We start from the raw sequence: 19733 nt of genomic DNA on the forward strand, positions 1-19733 counted from the left end.
TGTATATATATGTGTGTGTGTGTGTGTGTGTGTGTGTGTGTGTGTGTGTGTGTTTGTGTGTGTGTGTGTGTGATATTCTGGCTTTCAGAGGACGCGCAGTGTTGCAACCTGCAGCCCTTTCACCCACAGAACAAACAGCACAAACAGGCCAGCTCTCCGCTCTTCTCTTTACCTGCACACAAAGTTCCCAGCAGAAGTGCACAAGTCAGCCAGGAGAGCCACATATTCCCTCTAGTGTCCGCCAGGTTGCGTCCTGCTGTCCGCCGGATCCTCCTCCAACATTTAAAAACACAAGTTCCACAAGCGCAGAGGGACGCTGCGTAAAACCGCGACCCGCAGCCAGGCTGGGAGAGCTGTGGCGTTTTTTGTCCGGTGGGCTTTTGTGTGTGTGTGTGTGTGTGTATGTGTGTGTGTGTATGTGTGTGTGTGTGTGTGTGTAAGTGTGTAATAATCCAGCCAGCAGCCTCCTCCTCCTCCTCCTCCTCCTCCTTCTCCTTCTCCTTCTCCTGCTGCTCCTCCAAAACGCACCAGACCCGCACGGCTCTACGGAGAAGTTCCCAGCGGACCCGGAGCCATGCGGGGGCGGACAGCAGCGGCGGCGGCTCAGCCCGGGGTCACTGACAGTCACTGCCCGCTGATAGTTCCCAAAGCAGCCCGCAGACACACAGCCACAAAGAGGCGTGAAAACAGCCCGCAGACCTGCGCTCCTCTGCCCGTCTCTCCCTCCCTCCCTCCCTCTCTCTTTCTTTCTTTCTTTCCCTCCGCCGCAGCTCGTCCTCTCTCTCTCTCTCTCTCTCTCTCTCTCTCTCTCTCTCTCTCTCTCTCTCTCTCTCTCTCTCTCTCTCTCTCTCTGGGCTGCTGGGACAAACATGCAGCCTGTTTCCGTCAAGCTGCGCTCATCAGCATCAATCCAGCCGCTTCCTCTTTCAAAGTAAAAGCTTAGTTGAAGCTGTTGGCTGCAGCAGCAACATCAGTGGTGTTAAAAACACTCCATGACAAGCATCAGGATCTGTGGACCAAGCAGCCAAACGTCATCTGAGATGGTTAATCTTTTACATTATTTACGTGCTTTGAATTTTCACCAAATAAAAGTTTAATTATCTCTTTAAAAGATGTAAAAACATCTTCTCCTCCTTCATGTAACAATTTAGAATCCGTGAATCTGTAAATATTGGACGCCAGACGTCTCGTCCTTCACCGTGAAGTCCATCTCAGTGTTCGTGCTCACCGTCACGCTTGTGTCATTTGCATACTGCACCACGATTGGCTCCAAACTAGTTGTGATGTCATGAGTCCTGCAGGTGCGTCCAGGTGTTCAACTTAGATTTAAGGTGAGAGACGTTGAAAACAAACTGCACAGAGAAGAAGAAGAAGAAGAAGAAGAAGAAGAAGAAGAAGAAGAAGATCACACTGAAGCATCCTGTTCCTCAGTGGACGGACTGAGTCGTTTAATTAAGACAAACTTTTATGTTCTTGTTTTATTTTCTGGTTCTTTATGATTGTGCATCAGGCTGATAAATCAACAGCTGAAGCAAAACCTCACTGAAATACACAAAAAATACACAAAAAATACACAAAAAAACAGCAAATATTACTGCCGTCCGGTGTTATCTGAATTATAAAGTTAATGTTTTATTCATTTTATTATTTCAATATAATGATTTTTTTACATTAAAATGTTTTTTTTTTAATAAATACAAAACATCAGGGAACACAAAATAAAAGCTAAAGATGTAACCATAACTGTAATATACTATTTGCACTAATTACAAGACCACATAGAAGCTCTTTTGCAAGCTTTATTGTGATAATCTTGACCGGAAGTGGTACCTGTCGCTCTGACGTGCTTGACGCTGTTTGGTGCAACAGAGCTGAACTGAGTCCAAAATGGCTCCTAAAGAGAGAGAGAGAGAGAGAGAGAGAGAGAGAGAGAGAGAGAGAGAGAGAGAGAGAGAGAGAGAGAGAGAGCCCGGATGTTTAAATACAAAGGCAGGAATGTAATGAGAGAGACAGAAACACTCCTCTGCTCCTCCAGTACAACCAGTACGGTTGTTACTTCAATCATATGGACACCAGTGACACAGAGGCATGATGGGTAATCAGCAGCTGGGAGAGGAAGGAAAGAAAAGTCAAATATTTCATTTTATTTATTTATTTTTTACAATTTTCTTGTTTCTTTAAAAAAAAAGTTAGTTGTGATGTAAAACAGCTGATTTCAACGTTCTTCAGCTTCACGCAGCAACAAAAAGATTTAAAAAATAATAAATGAAAAGATGTTAAAACGTCCACATAAAAACATTTTCTACAAGTCAGAGGAGCGTTTGTTGTGAAGACTTGGACGACAGCATCACTCACAGGGACTCAAAAGAAAAAATATACTTTATTTATATTTATATCTACATATATACATATAGTGATTGTGTTTGGGAGTTCATATGAGGAACCTGAATGAAGAGCAGCTGCATGTGTATGTTTACTGCACTTTAACGTCTCATTATTTAATGTTTTATTCTTCTTCTTCGTTCTATTATTTATAGTAATTTTTCTTATTTGTGATGTTTTTCTTATGTGTACGTCACCTTCAGTTGGAGCTACTGTATGAAAAGTTATATTCTGATAAATAAACTGTGTGGAGGATGAAGTCAAAGCTGCAGAAACAAGCAGGTTTGTTTTATTGTTACATGATGATTTAAGAGCTTCACTATTTAGTAAAATGTCCTTAATTTCAGATGATTTATAAAAACCTGAGCTGTGTTTTATTTGTAGAGTTTGGTGCAAAGGACAAAGTTCTCAGTTTGTTTGTAATGTAGGTTTTGTGTTTCACCGCTGCAGCTGTGTTTTGGTGTCTCGTAACTCCATGAGGGCTCGAACGCGTTTAACTGACCCGTTGGTTCATGTGGTCTGACGGTCCAGCAGATTAAAGACCTGCTGGCTGATACTTCTGTGCCGTTTAAACTGGTCGTTGAAGCAGCTGGAGGTCGGAGCTGATGGAAAACACCCAGTTCAACCATCATCAGCGCGCTCACTCTGCAATTAAAAGAGGCTTTTATTTATGACTTTATTCTGGCTTCTAACCAGTCTGAGGTGAACGTCTGGTCGTCTGATCTTTCTTTTTTATTATTATGTGTGGTAAAATAAAGAATAATCAGTAACTGAGGGTGGGAGGTGTTACACTCTCCTCTCCTTCATGTTCTTCTCTTCTCTCTCAGATGCTCCTCATCAGCTGATCAGTGCCGCCATATTTAAGAGAGGCTGGAGGAGAGGCAGCTCTCTCTCTCCCAGACTGCACAGCGTACTTACCTCAGGTATGTCATCAGCTTTATATGTTGCTGGTCACAAGGTTGAACCAAATGTTTCTTTTGTTGTGGCCGTGACAACACAACCCTGACTGTCTGACTGACTGTACAATCAGTTTTAAATTCTTTAAACCCTTCTTAAATCTGTAGAAAGTAAACTAATGTGCTTGAGTCTGAACACACCAGCGTTTAAAAAGGTGACATCGAGTTACAGCGGCTTGTAGATTGGCTGCAGGAGGGGGAGTAAATACAGTGCAATGTTTTTTGCTTTGGTGAACTTTGACCTGCAAATTTGCACTGTTGTCCAATAGCAAGCCGTCCTGACAGAGCTGTGAGTGGACGAAGCTATCGGAGGCCGTGATACTAATACAGGTCTGAATAAACTCTGGACCTTTTCACACCTGAAAGTCTGAACTAAGGTTCATGTTTTGTGATGTTGTTACATTTGATCTGGTTGGTAAAGAGTTTCACCTCTGTGGGCTGCGTCTCTCTGTACTTGACACTGATTGGTTTGTAGACGGTTCTGGAAAATGCCGACTGGAAAATGTCGGCATTTTTGTGATTTTTTTCCCAGTTGCAGCCCCTCAGTTCAGCCTCTGTCTGAAACAGGCCGTTTTAGCTCCTGTCTCTTTAAGCCCCGCCTCCTGATGAGCCCGCTCTGTTCTGATTGGTCAGCTTTCAGGAAGCTTCCTCCGGCTCCGGAGGCTACGTAAACAAACTATAGTAGCAGGATTTCACTTCTTCTTCTCCTTCTTTACTCCAAATGTCAACTTCTCAAATCCATCCGTACATGTTGGAGCTGAACAACACATGGAAACACCTTAGCAACCACCTTAGCAACCACCTTAGCAACCACCTTACATGAACATGTTATATCTTATTTGATTGGTACAAAAACAGAGTTTATGTGCTGGAATATTTCTCAGAGAGAAAACAGAGAAGCTGCAGGAGCTGTTGTGACTAATGCTAGTGAGTTAGCGGTTAGCTTGGTTAGTTCACCAACTAACCGGCTGCCAGACGACTCATGGGATTGATGGGAAGCCGACCATCACACTTCAGGGCTGAAGGAGAGTTAAGAATCACCGACTTATTGGTAGAAATACAGCACGACACACATTTTTCAAGCAAAAACGTTTCAGCTTCTTAAATGTGATGATTTGTTGCTTTTCTTTGCCTCAAAGTCGCAATACACGACATTCAGCCTCTAGATGTCGCACTATAGCACCAACATCTCAGACCAAAACAAACGTGCTGTTTACTCAATAAAGTTGGGAGAAAAAAAAAGAGAGTTGACAACTCACAAAACTCAGATCAGATATGGACAAAGATTCTGTTTCTTTATATCCAGGAACATATTTTAGTGAACCGTTTAGCTGTAATTTGAGAAAGTTTGTGACGCCGCCGCCATGTTGGAAACAGACATGGAGGACACAGAGGGACTCACATGCACTAACATGCATGTGCGGCAGGTGCGGCGACCAAAACAAAGAAGAAGAGAAGCTCAGATGACAACAAACGCAGAGGGAGAGCGACTTCATTCTCTGCTCAGGTCATCATTACTCCTCTATGTCTTTACATAGCAAATATAATGTTTGCTGACATCCAGTCAGGTTGAATGTTGTTTATTGGACCTTTAATTCAGAGTAAACTGAGTATCTTTGGATTTTGGACTGTTGGTCCAATAAAACAAACATATAACTTTGAGCTGTAGGAAATTATAACGAGCATTTTTCACTATTTTTTTCACATTTTGATGACTAAAAAATGACTGAAAGAAATAATCTGCAGATTTATTGATCATGAAAATAGTTGCCACATTATTTACTGAGCTGCATTTCTAGAAAATATCATCTCTTTTCATTTAAAAGAGACGTTTAACTCTTCTTTCCTTTAGATCAGAATAATTAAAATCATAAGGTGGACTGGGAGGGTCAGTCCCGTCCAGTCTGACTCTTCTTCTCTGCCATCAGCTGATGTTACATAAGTTCAGACAAAACGCAGACATGAACCAGACAGCTGTGTTATTCTTGGCTCAGGATCAAACACACACATCCAGAAACACAGAGACGTGAGCGGTGCATGCACGCACACACACACACACACACACACACACACACACACACGCACACTCCTCGCTCATGAGTGCTCCGGCTCGTGGATGCTCCTCACCAGCAGAGTGGAGGCTGCGGTGACATCATTGATCCTTATAGTACATATGCACCCACACATTTCACAGTAAGAGCACCGCCGAGGTGGCCAGCGAATATATAAAATCCTCCGCAACAGAAAATACAGACGGGAACTCAGGAGGCCAGATGCATAAACTATAGTTTCATACGCCAGAAATATACAGACGCATTCGTTCTGTCAGATTTATAAAGCTGTACGTACACATGGTTCTGTTTTATAAATCTCAGTCACTGTGGAACATGAGCCTCATTTCCAGTCCCACAATTATCCATAAATGGATGAAAACGCCCTTAATCAGCTGTTTTCATATCAACATGCTGCCTGCTGCACCTGTCTGTACACCTGTCCATGAAACAAACAGCAAAGAAGAAGAACAAGTTCAGTTTCACCGGCGAGGTTCTCCGACAGCAGAACAGCTGTTTATATCGTCATATCATTAATTCATCACATGGACTGTAAACCGTCATCAGCAGTGAGATCTCAGAAATATAATCAATAATTAGTCTGTAGCTCATATCTGAACCGACTTTACAAGCTGTGTCACAGATAAGGAATAAAATAAAAACGATAAGAACAACAATAAAACACTGACTCCTTTGTAAATTAAAAGAATGATAAAATTAATCAGTATTACATTTATAATTGCCCCTTTGATTGGCATTTTACTGATCTCTCTGTAAACACATGAAAATCACACAATCAGTGCAGTCGGTGATAAACAACGTTTTACTAAAAGTCTCTGTCTCGTCTTTTATTTCATCTCCATCTTCAGAGCTTTAGAGAAACAAACCTGGTGTGAAGTCAGCATGAGTCTGTGTTTATAGACTCCAGCTCATGTGCAGGAAACAGCGTATATATGTGTTTCTGTGTGTGTGTACGCATCAGTTCGCTGCATTCACCAACAAACAAAAACAAAAATGGAGGCCTTATCTCACAGTTGTGACTTAATATCTCATAAGTACAAGATTTTTAAGGCCTCCAACTCTTTGTTTGGTGAACACATCTGGCTCCTGACGTCTGGAAGAAGAAGGAAGTGTTTCTGCTTCTGATCTCTATCAGAACACATTCGAGTAAAAGTTTAATCTATTTCATTAAAAACTAAAATGCTGAAGCAAAAAATGTTCTTCTTCCGGGTAAACATGCTCACAGTTAGCTGAACTATTTCACAGACAAATACAGTAAATCTGCAGTGATTGATAAAACAAACAGATGCCATCTCATTGAAATCATTTAACTCCCCTATTAAAATTTGAGACATTTCAAGACATTTTCATACCTTGATTTTTCAAAAACAAACAAAAAGGATCAGCGAGACATCTCCGTTTCAACCTGCTTCATGAACTCCAGATCAACACATCAGCAGGACCACATCTGCCTGCAACAACACTGTTACACATCACTGCCTGAAAATAAACATGTTTTATGATGTGACCACGCTCTAGTAAAGGTCTGGGTAGGTTTAGGGAGACGTACTCGTTTGATATGTTTTACTTTATCACATCAAGTATGAAATAAAGTCAAAAAATTAAACAACATGAAGTAAAATAAAATGTTCTGATTCTACTCAGACTCATTTCTGTGTTCTCACAGTTCAACAGTATCAGTGCTGTCTGTAATCACACTGACAGAGATAAAGTAGTTCTGCCACAACAAGCTTTTATTACTGATGGACTCATTATTAAAACTCAGTCTGACACACACACACACACACACACACACACACACACACACACACTAACATGCATAGTTAAGCAGCAATAAGGTTCCACCAATCAGTGAATCTGAATTCTATGTGGGGTTATTATCAACTGTATAAACATGTGAACATCATCAAACCCACACAAAGCAATATTTAAGCAAAATGCTAACCTATGACACATGTTCCTGTAAGAAACAGCAGCTAGTAGCAGTGATAGCGCTAACACAGACTACACAAAGTTAGCTCTACAGGTAGTGGAAAAGTACCTGAATGTGTCCGAAACCATCAACCAGCAGCACAGAAGTTCCGCCCCCTCACACAAGTAACGTTAGCATGAAAACAATAAAGTAATGTTAGCATGAAAACAATAAAGTTAGCATGAAACAATAAAGTAACGTTAGCATGAAAACAATAAAGTTAGCATGAAAACAATAAAGTAACGTTAGCATGAAAACAATAAAGTAACGTTAGCATGAAAACAATAAAGTAATGTTAGCATGAAAACAAAGTTAGCATGAAAAAAATAAAGTTAGCATGAAACAATAAAGTTAGCATGAAAACAATAAAATAATGTTAGCATGAAAACAATAAAGTTAGCATGAAAACAATAAAATAATGTTAGCATGAAAACAATAAAGTTAGCATGAAAACAATAAAGTTAGCATGAGAACAAAGTATTCATAACATTCTTACGTTAGCGCTCTGAAAAACAGAAAATCCGCCTGCGCAGTGAAACCTGTGTGTCTACATGCTAGCAGTATGAAGAGCAGAGAGATGCAAATTATCATCAGAAATACGTCCAGCAGTCACTTTCAAGCTGTTGCTGCTACTAGCAATCACATCTGAGAAGCTGCTACCAGGTCATTTTGGTCATTTTTGCTTTAAAAAATGACAAAAATCATTAATCAGTTATTAAAATTGTTTGACTAATTGATTAATTAACTAATCATTTCAGCTATAGAGGATGTAACTTTTTTGTTTAAAATATCTATTAAAATGCCAAACGCATATCTATAAAAACCATGATCTGCACAGATGATTTGTTCTCGTCTTGCATTATTTGGAGATGTATAAGCTCCATTAAAGTTCAATATGTAGCATGTTGTTTTTTTTTTTAACTGAAGACACAAAAGTAAAAACATCGTCATCATCAGGAACGAAAGCAAACTAGAGGGTGGCTGGTAAAATGAATTTAATTCTTGTGTTTGTCTCCCAGATGGATTCATTACAGGGTGAAGACTGCAGACACACACACACACACACACACACTGTATATTCCCCTGCTAAACACACAGTTTGTCTTTTTGGACAGCAAACAAGAAGAGTTTCAGGCACTAATTGGACGATCAGTTTGTGTGTGTGTGTGATTATTTGGGAGCGTGCCAGAGCTTCTTTAGTTTGGCTGAGATGATTGCCTCCATTCTGCTCAATATTGACACAGATTAAACTGGTAAGAGACAGAAAGCTCCCCGACACTCCTACACTGTGTGTGTGTGTGTGTGTGTGTGTGTGTGTGTGTCACTGAGTCTCTGCTGTTTGTCTCTGTGTTTATGCAGAATTTGAATTTTAGCATCCTCAATAGAAATTTCACAAATAACAATAACGAAGTTCCATCAGTCAGAACAAAGGGAAGAAGTATTCAGATCCTTTACTGCAGTAAAAGTACATAAGTATTATGAGCTTGATGTAGTTAAAGTATTGCAGTAAAAGTACATAAGTATTATGAGCTTGATGTAGTTAAAGTATTGCAGTAAAAGTACATAAGTATTATGAGCTTGATGTAGTTAAAGTATTGCAGTAAAAGTACATAAGTATTATGAGCTTGATGTAGTTAAAGTATTGCAGTAAAAGTACATAAGTATTATGAGCTTGATGTAGTTAAAGTATTGCAGTAAAAGTACATAAGTATTATGAGCTTGATGTAGTTAAAGTATTGCAGTAAAAGTAGTGGTTTGGTCCCTCTGACTGATATATTATTATATATGACATCATTAGATTATTAATAGTGAAGCATCAGTGTTAGAGCAGCATGTTACTGTTGTAGCTGCTGGAGGTGGAGCTAGTTTACACTACTTTATATACAGTTAGCTAGTTTAGTCCAGTGGTTCCCAACCTAGGGGTCGGGCCCCTCCAAAGGGTCAGCAGATAAATCTGAGGGGTTGTGAGATGATTAATGGGAGAGGAAAGAAGAAAAAACAAAGTTCTGATACACAAATCTGTTTTCAGTTTTTGGACTTTTTCTCTAATCTTTGATTTTTGCTGAAATATTGGATCATTTGAACATTTATTGAAATGAAAGCATGTGAGAAGTTTAGAGGGAAAAATCACTATTTGGTGGAGCTGTTAACAACTCATAGACATGTGAAATGTGACCCCGACTACACACTGCTTTTTGTAAGACGTCAAAAGACAAAAAGGTTGGAAACCACTGGTTTCATCTTTAACAATGTGTTGTATTTTAAAAGCTTGTTATATTATCCATTGTGTCAAATCTCCATCTGAAAAGTAACTAAAGCTGTCAAATAAATGTAGTGGAGTAGAAAGTACAATATTTCCCTCTGAAATGTAGAAAGTAGCATCACATGGAAATACTCAAGTAAAGTACAAGTACCTCTAAACTGTATTTAGGTAGAGTACTTGAGTAAATGTATTCGGTTATTTTCCACCACTGATGGGGATGAAATGACTTCCTGTATTCAGGGTGAAATGACAACGTCTGGTCTGACATTCAGCAGGACAAAAGGCTCCCCAGGAGGCGCCGGAGAGTTCAGGGTGAGGGAGAGATACTGTGTGAAGAAACATGAAACACATCTTGATATCATTCAGTGTGACTTTAACTTTCTGAGGATTTCATTATCTCTGATGTCCATCAACCCATAAAACCTCCATAAATCCACTTAGAAACAGAGAATAAAGAGGCTGCAGAACCTGAGAATCATCACATCTGAGTTTTCTTCAGTATCACAGTGATCGGTGATGGATGTCTGAACATGTTACACCGCTAACAGCTGATTCACAGGTTTACTGGAGACTATTTGACTAAAATGTAAACAAATCAGGTGTAAAACGTGTGTAAATAACCCAATTTATGTCTTAGATCTAAAGAAAAGATAGCCCTGTTGAACATCATTTTGTTACAATATGTTTTTATTACATATTTGATCTGTTTCAGGTTTGTAGTGCCTTATTTCCTATTTTGATTAGAAGGGCTTTTATTTTGAAGGCAGCATTCTGGTACTCACCCAGTTCCTGCTTCACGCAACAGTAAAGATAAACAGTAAGATGAAAGAACTAAGAAGGAAAAATGCAATGTTTTAGCACCCCCCGAAGAGGCACAAGGTTAGTATTTAGTGTAATATTAATGTGTGGTTAGTTCTTAAAGTAATTTACGTAACGTTATATTACTGTTTGTTTAACTAATTGAGTTAGCTTTAGCTTAATACGAGCTAATGTTAAGCTATGTAAGGTGGCTAATATATTGTTTGTTATGTGATTTGTACCCAGCTCTTACGTTGGGGTATGCTACAACGTGTGTGAAAGAGAACAGCAGCTCCTACCTGCAGCTGATATTAAAACATCTGATCAGCTTTATGAGGTTTCGCTCTCCTGATGCTTTTATTTGTGTCTGTTGTCATCTGTCACTGACAAACAGTCATTGCAGCTGTAGTTATAACTGATCAATGAGCCTCATACGAGGAGGGACTGGATTAAAATGACTGACCAGGAGTTACTAAACAAGAGAGGAAACATTTCTCCGTGCACCTCGGGGCTATGTAGAGTTGATCAAACATTGACTCTATCTATCTATCTATCGTCTCTATAGGAACCAGTAAAGAGCAGGTGTCAGAGTGTCAGAGTGTTATGTCATCACCAGTACAGCCGAGGTGTGTTTGACTTGACGCAGCCTCCGGAGACGAGTGAAGCTGATTCTACTGACCTCATCAACAAACTAACTAACGGAGAGTAAACCAGTGCGTTCGCTGCTGCAGAGGAAGAACGGTTCCCTGCAGCCAGTCAGTCCTGTGGATAAGTGTGTGTGTGTGTGTGTGTGTGTGTGTGTTTAAGGGTGATTGCAGGATCATGTGGGTGCAGCTTTGCTTCGCCAGCCTCCATCTCTGTAGCCTTTCCTCCATCTGCCTGCCGCCATAAAACTGAACGACGGACGGACGGCGGCATTAAAAGCAACACACACACACACACACACACACACACACACACACACACACACATATATACGTCTTGTCGTCCTGCCATTAAAGGGAACTGGCGAGCATCAGGAGACGGAAATGGTGATTGGAGCGTTAGACCTTCTATAAGCGTCACACAGGCTCAGCTAATATCTGTCTGGTGACACTATTGATACCCTCCCGATCAGATTCTTCTATATTTTACCAATTTTGATTCAAATTGTCATCCTGTTTGTCAATTATGTATTTCTGTAATTTTATTATCTGGTCTATTCTGCACACACAAAGTCTATTTCCTGTCCGGAATCCCTCCTCTGTTGCTCTTCCTGAGCTTTCTACCACTTTTTCCCCCCCTTTAAGGGTTTTTTTTTTAGGGACTTTTCCTGTTTCAAACCAAGGATGTTGTATTGCTGTACAGATTGTAAAGCCCCTGACTGGATATATAAGAACATTAACATACACAAGTACATCATGCAAATATTCACACTGATACATGAGACACACAGAAATACTCACAAACATACAACAGACTTCAGACTGTTGGAAACCAACACTGTTTTCCTAGAAATTACCTTCAAATGCGACTTAATCGTTTTCCTAATTATGTTGCGTTAACAAACGTAATCGCCGCCTGAATTATAAACAGCTGAAATCAAACAAGAACATCTAGATTCTGCTCCAGAAATAAGAAAACCTCATTAAAAACCTCATTAACACGTGTAGCTTCCTTGACAATATGTCATGTAGCTTCACTTCATATGTTTAGATAAGAACATAGAAACATCCAATATTATGTTTTTTATGTTAACATCATTTCCAATAAGTCCTCTCTGAGTGAGTGGAGTGGCGGCGGCGGCGGCGGCGGGTTCAGACATGTCTGTAATAACAGCAGGACGGATAAACGTCTTCACACAGCTCAGATTACAGCTGCAAACATCAACAATGACTGCTGATGACTTTCATTTATCTACATAAAATAATCCTAGTTGTTGTTTTGTCATATTTAAATTTAGTGATGTCATGATAGCCATCTTTGTGTGACTGGTTTCCTGGAATCACTGTTGTGGGTTGTTGAAACCAGTTAGAACAAAGAAACCTTTAATGTGCTGAACTTCCATGTGACAAGGCTCTCTGGCTATTATTCTTATTGCTATGTTTGATTTTTGATTTTTTATTGGCACATTTGGTTTCACCGCTGGTTTCTACTAGCAGATATTTTACTGCAACAACAAGGTACATTGTCTCTGAACATTTCACTCATATGTTCAGTATCAACATTTTTGCAAATTATAAACATTAATTAACAACATTTTTTCATCTTGTTGAGAGAAAATGTGACTCAGCAGCGTTACGTTTCTAACAAAACGTATTTGCTGTTGCAGTTTAGTTGTATAGGAACATAATTTCTAGGAGAGAGTTGTGGAAGCTGAGTCTTTATTCATGGAGCTAGGCTAGCTATTTCCCCTGCTTGCAGTCTGTATGCTAAGCTAAGCTAACCAGCTGTTGCACACTGTTGCATCGAGTTCTTGCATTGTTTTCTAAACAAAAATGTCTTTTAGAGGATTATTTTTATTTATTTATATGTATCAATCTGTCATATTTCCAATGTTCTGTTAGGATTTGGCTGTTGGTACGGATTCCTCCGTGTCAATAGTCTGTTTATTGTTGGCTGCATTCAGACCATATTAGGCGGTGCAGCTCACTGCTGAAGGGTTGAGTGGAGGGGTGTGGGTGTGTTTGTGCTGTAGAACGTAATCAGAAAATAATGTTTTATTGATCTGATTCACCGGCTTTCTCGCTACCACTGCTCCCTCTCTCTTCATTAACTGTCTAGCTCGCTCGACCACAGCTGCTCTCTCTCTCTCTCTCTCTCTGGTCTTCTTTATAATGAGTCAGGAAGCCGACAGCAAAGCCTGACTTTACTTTTAACGTTATCAAACGAAGAGAAACGTCCTCCCCTCCTCCTCATAATGTCTTTGTCTCTCTGGATCAACTTTCCAGCTGCAAGCCGGTGTGGCGCCACAACGCACTATACGCACTACCCCCATTCAAATGAATGGGATGACTGGCCTGATATGCATACGCATTGGTACTGATTACACAAGATCATGTGATCAAATTCAAATTGTTTCAAAGTGGATGAACGTTTTTGCTTGCTAGTGATACGCCAATCCCACCCATGGTGCCATTAACATACAGAGACCAGCGGCGCTCCACGTTACATTTGTCATTACATACGTTAACATTCGTCTCTGTATTCACGTCTCTTTGTTCTGTGTCTGTATTCATCTCTTAGTTTTTGTGTCGTATCTTTCTCTCTGTGTTCTCGGTGTGTCTGTACAGTATTTATCAGCCAGTCTGTTGTCTCTGTATAAAAGCTGAATAACAGAGTCCAGACCTTGACTCAGACTCTGAATAGAGGCCAACTGTCACACCTACAGACATGACAGACAGACGTAACGTTAAGTATATAAACTGAACTGAAAGTTTCTTTGAACACTGAGAAGATTTCATATTTTATGCTTTTGATATTAACAAGAACACAACAGGAATCATATTTAAATTTTTTGAAACGGAGACATCAGATTCAACTCGCAGTTTTCTGAATAAAACAAGAGAAGCAAGAACATCTCAGGTCAGGTTCTGGCCTAAATGTGGACTTTGAATTGAAACAGTACTCATGTATTAAATTTACCTTCTTCAGTACAGAAGAGGGTTTGTTTCTGTATGTTACTCCTGTGCAAACTCGTCAGTGGAGGAACATAAACGCTGAGAGGTTAGTGGCTACACGTGAACCCCCGAAATACTGGCCTTTGACCCCAGAGGTCATCAATCGTTGTCAGATAATAGTTGATGGGTTTCGAGATTGACTACTTACACTGTTATGTCACACAATAAGCAGGTAGTGAGCGTAATGTTTACCAAACAGAGACATCCTGCTGTAATCTTTGTTGCCGCGGATGTTTGTGTCGTCCACTCGAGTATTCCGGATCGGATTTGGGCTCCAACATGTACGGATGGATTTGAGAAGTTGACATTTGGAGTAAAGAAGGAGAAAAAGAAGTGAAATCCTGCTACTATAGTTTGTTTACGGAGCCTCCGGAGTCGTACAGTCTGGTTTAAACGGGACTCCGGTAGGTTTTCCTCCTCAGTACGATTCATTTGTGCAGAACCACACGGACCCTTTACAGGAAGTGGTCTCGGTTCGGTTGTGGTGGGAATGTGATCCGACCTCCATCTGACCGACTACAAACTGAACTCTCTCAACAGCAGCTAATAGCTAAAAAAAAGTAATGTCAATATTTTAAAAAGTTAACTTTAAAAAAGTAACATTAGCATCAAAAAAGTATGTTAGCATTTTAAAAAGCAATGATAGCGTTAAAATAGTTACGTTAGCATTAAAAAAGTAACATTTGCATTAAAAATGTTATGTCAGCATTAAAAAAATTAATGTTAGCATTTGAAAAAACAATGTTAGTGTTTAAAAAAAAGGTATATTAGCTTTAAAGAAAGTAAAAGCTCAGCTCTGTAGCCCGCTCCTCATTTCTGGTTGAGGCTAGCAGCTACAGGCTACATTAGCAGCTACTAGCATAACACACCTGAACCTCCACTTGTATTGTGGGTAATGTAGGCATCAGGCTTTGACAAGAAGGAGGAAAATGTTAGAGAGTGTGACAGTGATACAGAAGTGAAATGATGAATCTGTTTGTATCTCGCTGAGCTCTAAACTTGCTAAATATCGACACACTCGTCTTTAACCAGATCGGTGTTCTTCAGTAGTTTAGACTGAACCCTGACAGGTGCCAGAAAGCCTTCCTGGAAGAAAAGTTCCTGTTGTTGCCAAAAGACCTACAAAGAGAAATTTTACATTAATTATTTTAGCAATACAAGTCACAAAACACACACACACACACACACACATACATATGCACACACACACACACACAGAGCAGTGTGCTGCGTTAGCGATGTTACATCAGTTGTAGCTGTGAGCAGAAACAGGAAAATCAGAGCGGAGCTGATAACTAATGCATGGATTCTCCTTAAAGCACTGCTGATAGACACAAACACACACTCACACACAGATTTAACTCGCCTGGGGATGTAATATTCACATGGTTTCTTTCTCACACAAAGCTTGCCTGAGGATGTGGAAAGCATACATCTTCCTCCACCCACACACACACACACACACACACACGGCAGAAAGTAATAACAGCGCTGATAGCAGCAGCATGAGCTCATTCAGCTACACATAAAATCTTCATTTTCTTCCTCTTCTGTGTTTTCTCCTGTTTTTGTTGGGGTATCTTGTTTATTGGAAAGCTGCAGGAGACTCAGCAGCTTCCACCGATAAACGCTGGTTCCCCAAAAATCTCTGTAACAGAGCTGAGAGTGCAAAGTTAGCATGACACTAGTGCTACCGATTAATCCGGTCATACCGGTTTTAATTTCCCATATGATGAGTTCTTCATATACCGGCATACTGGTGCATAGCTGAAATAACTGCTGTAACTCTTCAATAGGCGGCAAAATATAGAATCGGCGCTACAAGAACGCCACAACCAGGGCAAGCTGTGTAGAATATACTGAGAGGGGACCCGTATTAACTGCACAACTAACTCTCTTTAACAGGTAAAAACCATGGTACACGACACAGCTCGTAGTATATCTGGAAGCTCAGCGTCTGTTCCTGCTAAAGAAGTAATAACTTAGTAGATGAAATAAAATGATTCATGTCTGCAAGTTTCCAAATTGCAAGAATAAAAAGACCAGACAGACCCTGAACAGTTTTCATGGAGTACCGCTGGATGATACAGACTTAAATACTGTAATTCCTCACACGGTTACATGTTGTAATCACATTTTTCTCACCGTGCTGAGCTGAATCTTTTGATCCAGCCGACCTCGCTCTGCCCTTCCAGTTGATTCTGTGGAGGTGAAAAAGTCTCCATGACGACAATAAACTCTGTAAATCCATGTGTAGTAGTTACACAGCTGGGATCACCAGCAGACATTACTGTACGTTGACTTTACTGACGGTCCTGTTTGTCTTTCTGCCTCCGTTCTTTCAGTTGTTGTATCTCCTCTCTGTGTACTCCGGCTCAGATAAACACGGCTGGCCAGCCGAAGGGAAATGACTCACAATTGTCCTCGTGATAGTCTACGGGATAATCTGTCACTGCACTCAGTTTTATTATAACAAACGAGACCACGGCCCTGCCTGGAGCTGCGCCGGAGAGGAAACAAGCGGGAGAGAGTGCAAGCTAGGCTAACTGCTAACCCATACAAACTAGCAGTTCCAACAACCATGCTAATGCTAATGGCTAATGTTCGTTCTCTCTAAACCCCCCCCATCAGTGCACCAGCTGTCAACATTTAACTGAAACATACACTTTATCTCTAAATGCACTTTAATGCACTGTGCTGCTAACTGTTCATTCTTTTTTGTTTGTTTGTGTTTTTTCTCTTGGCGTTTATATGTTTTTATTGTTTTTTAAGGGAATTTTTACATGTATATCTTTGTCCTTTCTGTTGTTGTTGCACTGGGCTGCAGGAACAGCATTTAGTTTTTTATATATGCAAGTACACAAGAAAATGAACAATAAACTGAATCTTGAAGTCAAAGTAGTAATACCACAGTGTAGAAATGTTTTGTTAAAAGTCCTGCATGTTACTGAAGTGAAAATACAAAAGTATTAACATCAAAATACACTTAAAACTTAAGAGTGCTCTTTGTTGGATTATAATTATTGATGCGTCATTAATGTGTGCATTGCTTTAATGTTGCAGCTGTACAGTAAAGTTAATGAGCTCATTTTAATCAGCTTCCTCCTTCAGGCAAATATGTGATTTATGATACTAGACTGTATAAATAAAACCTAACTTGACTTCTGAGTTTCCCTCCGCAGGGATCAGTAAACCTCACCTGATCTCCTCCTTTGCTCCTGATCACTACAGCCTCTAGAGGGCGCTGTCACACACACACACACACACACACACACACACACACACACACACACACACACACACATACAACATTAATATATGTTGGTTTAGCTGAAATGACTGATTCTGTCTTATTTCCATGGAGACAACATGTCTTTACCTGGTTGAAATGAGAGTTATTGATACTGCACATTACTGAAGTACTGTATTAATCAGTATTCACTATTAATAATCTAATGATGTCATATATAATAATAATATATCAGTCAGAGGGACCAAACCACTACTTTTACTGCAATACTTTAACTACATCAAGCTCATAATACTTATGTACTTTTACTGCAGTAGGATTTTTCATGCAGGACTTTTACTTGTATTGGAGTATTTATACATTGCTATATTGGTACTTTTACTGCAGTAAAGGATCTGAGTACTTCTTCCACCACTGAATATTTAAATTAAAGTTATTTAAATGTCAGAAGTTTGTGTGATCAGTTTAAAGTAGATCATCTGTATCACAGACTGATTCTGACAGAAACTCGGTTTAAACAGAATAAACATAATTCTGAGGTTTCCTCACATAACTGTAAGTTGTACAGATCAGACAGAGTTGGAGGAGGATGGTGTGGCTGTTAATGTGAATTCATGTTGTCACTGTATCTCATTCTTTTGAATTTATTGCTCTGAGAGTTAACTTATCTTCTAATAATTCAGTTGAAGTCCGTGTAACACGTTATACACGTTAGAAAATAATCGCTGGAAACTTGAAAAGAGTGTGAACTATGTAGTAATGAATTGTGGATTTAGACTGTTAAATTGTTTTTCACCATTTCTGTGTTCAGGATTTGTTGGGGTGTCTGAAACGGCTGCACCATGACGTAGAGGCGTTACTAGCCTGACCTCTGACCCCTGACCTCTGAACCCCTTCACCGTCACTACAGACGTACTCCTGCCGCTACAAACGAGGCCTAGTTTAAAATGTTTTTAAGGGAGTTTGGTATGAGCGTCGTGAAGTTGCTGCTGGTTTTGAATTCGGTTTTGAAACCTAATTTTTTATACTTGCCATTTTTTTTAATCAGTCAAATTTGTCTGGTTGGTTCAGTTCAGTACAGTAACTCAGAGATTCTGGTTCTACGTGACTTTATAACCTAAACTGATGGCAAATGATTCAAACAGACTAGAAGAGATGTGCGACAACCTCAATCTGTCACAGCTGATTGATGAGCCGACCAGACCTCATCATTGATAGATTTGATTCTGTCTAATACGAAGGACAGAATTACTGTTTCTGCAGTTTCTGCAGTTTCCACCTTCGTGACCGCCGTCCTCCAGCCTGGAAAGATCAAACTCTCGGATTGTCATCAGAAGTGATTTTAAACCTTTTCAATGAGCAGGTTTTCCTCAGTGACCTTGCTGACAGTAATATACATCACACCTCTGAAATACCAGATGTACAATCACCTTTCAAAAAGCTTAGAGTTAAAGATGGATCGAGCTCCTGGTTCTCCACAGAACTATCAGTGATGTTCAAAGCCTCGGCTCTAGCGAAGCTTTTAGACTTTAAGACAACTTTAGACTTTTAGAAATAAATGCAAAAGCTAATTATTACACAGAATGAATCTCTAGCTCTTTTACATCCTCTAAATCTATTCATTCTCATGTTACGTTTAATGACTGCTTAATAAATAAGACATCAGAGATCTGTTGCAGCTGCTGGGAATCTGTTTGATATGATGAAGTCATGACGAGCTCTTAATGACGAGCCGTTGGCTCACGTGTTAAAGCTTAAACCTCTCAGTTCAGCCTGCAGGACTTCAAGCTATCGAATTGCAGGGAAGCAACTGGAGAAGATAAACTAGACCCTCAGTTTTTAAAGCTCTGCGCCCCGTTTATTGCTGAGCAAATTACATATCTCTTTAATCTCTCTGCTGGAGTTATCCCTCAGGTCTGGAAATCTGCACATGTAGTCCCATTGCATAAGGGTGGTGATAAAAGTGGTCTTAATATAACTATCAGCCAATTTCCAAACTGTCCTGTCCTCCTAAAGAGGAGACATTAGTTAATAATCAGCTCCACATTAATCTGGTTTTAGAGTTAAACTCAGTGCTACTACTCTGCCTATCAGTGATACTGTATCTGCTGCCCTCTCTGTTGATTTAACAGAAGCATTTGACACTGTTGATCATGCTGAGCTGCTACAGAGGCTTTATGATGCTGGTTTTGATTATAAGATTTCAGGACTATCTGTCTCATTGACAGCAATGAGTGGAAAATGATTGTTCTGTATTTTTACCCATGTCAAAGGGAGTTCCACAGGGTTCAATATTGGGTACTCTCAGCTTTGCTGTTACTGCACACTCAGACACTGAAGTCCTACATCAAGCCTTTGACAAACTTTCTAATTTGAAATGA

General features: G+C 39.9%; 1 protein-coding gene and 1 long non-coding RNA gene across 2 annotated transcripts in view; one reads left to right on the plus strand and one right to left on the minus strand.

The window, feature by feature from the left end:
* The window catches only part of LOC121888473 (activin receptor type-2B-like), a 40465-nt gene extending 40034 nt beyond the window's left edge, over positions 1-431 (minus strand). Inside the window, exon 1 of the mRNA XM_042399992.1 lies at positions 173-431. Coding sequence (XP_042255926.1) covers positions 173-224 — 52 coding nt within the window. The 5' untranslated portion in view covers positions 225-431. The remainder of the gene's footprint in view (positions 1-172) is intronic.
* A 7705-nt stretch (positions 432-8136) lies between these two features.
* On the plus strand, positions 8137-13118 carry LOC121887717. The gene is made up of 3 exons (XR_006093024.1): positions 8137-8635; positions 9886-9957; positions 11009-13118. It is a non-coding gene; the product is annotated as an uncharacterized LOC121887717 (long non-coding RNA).
* Positions 13119-19733: the final 6615 nt, after the last annotated feature.

Source organism: Thunnus maccoyii, chromosome 21, assembly GCF_910596095.1.
Source record: "Thunnus maccoyii chromosome 21, fThuMac1.1, whole genome shotgun sequence".
Classification (NCBI taxonomy): domain Eukaryota; kingdom Metazoa; phylum Chordata; class Actinopteri; order Scombriformes; family Scombridae; genus Thunnus; species Thunnus maccoyii.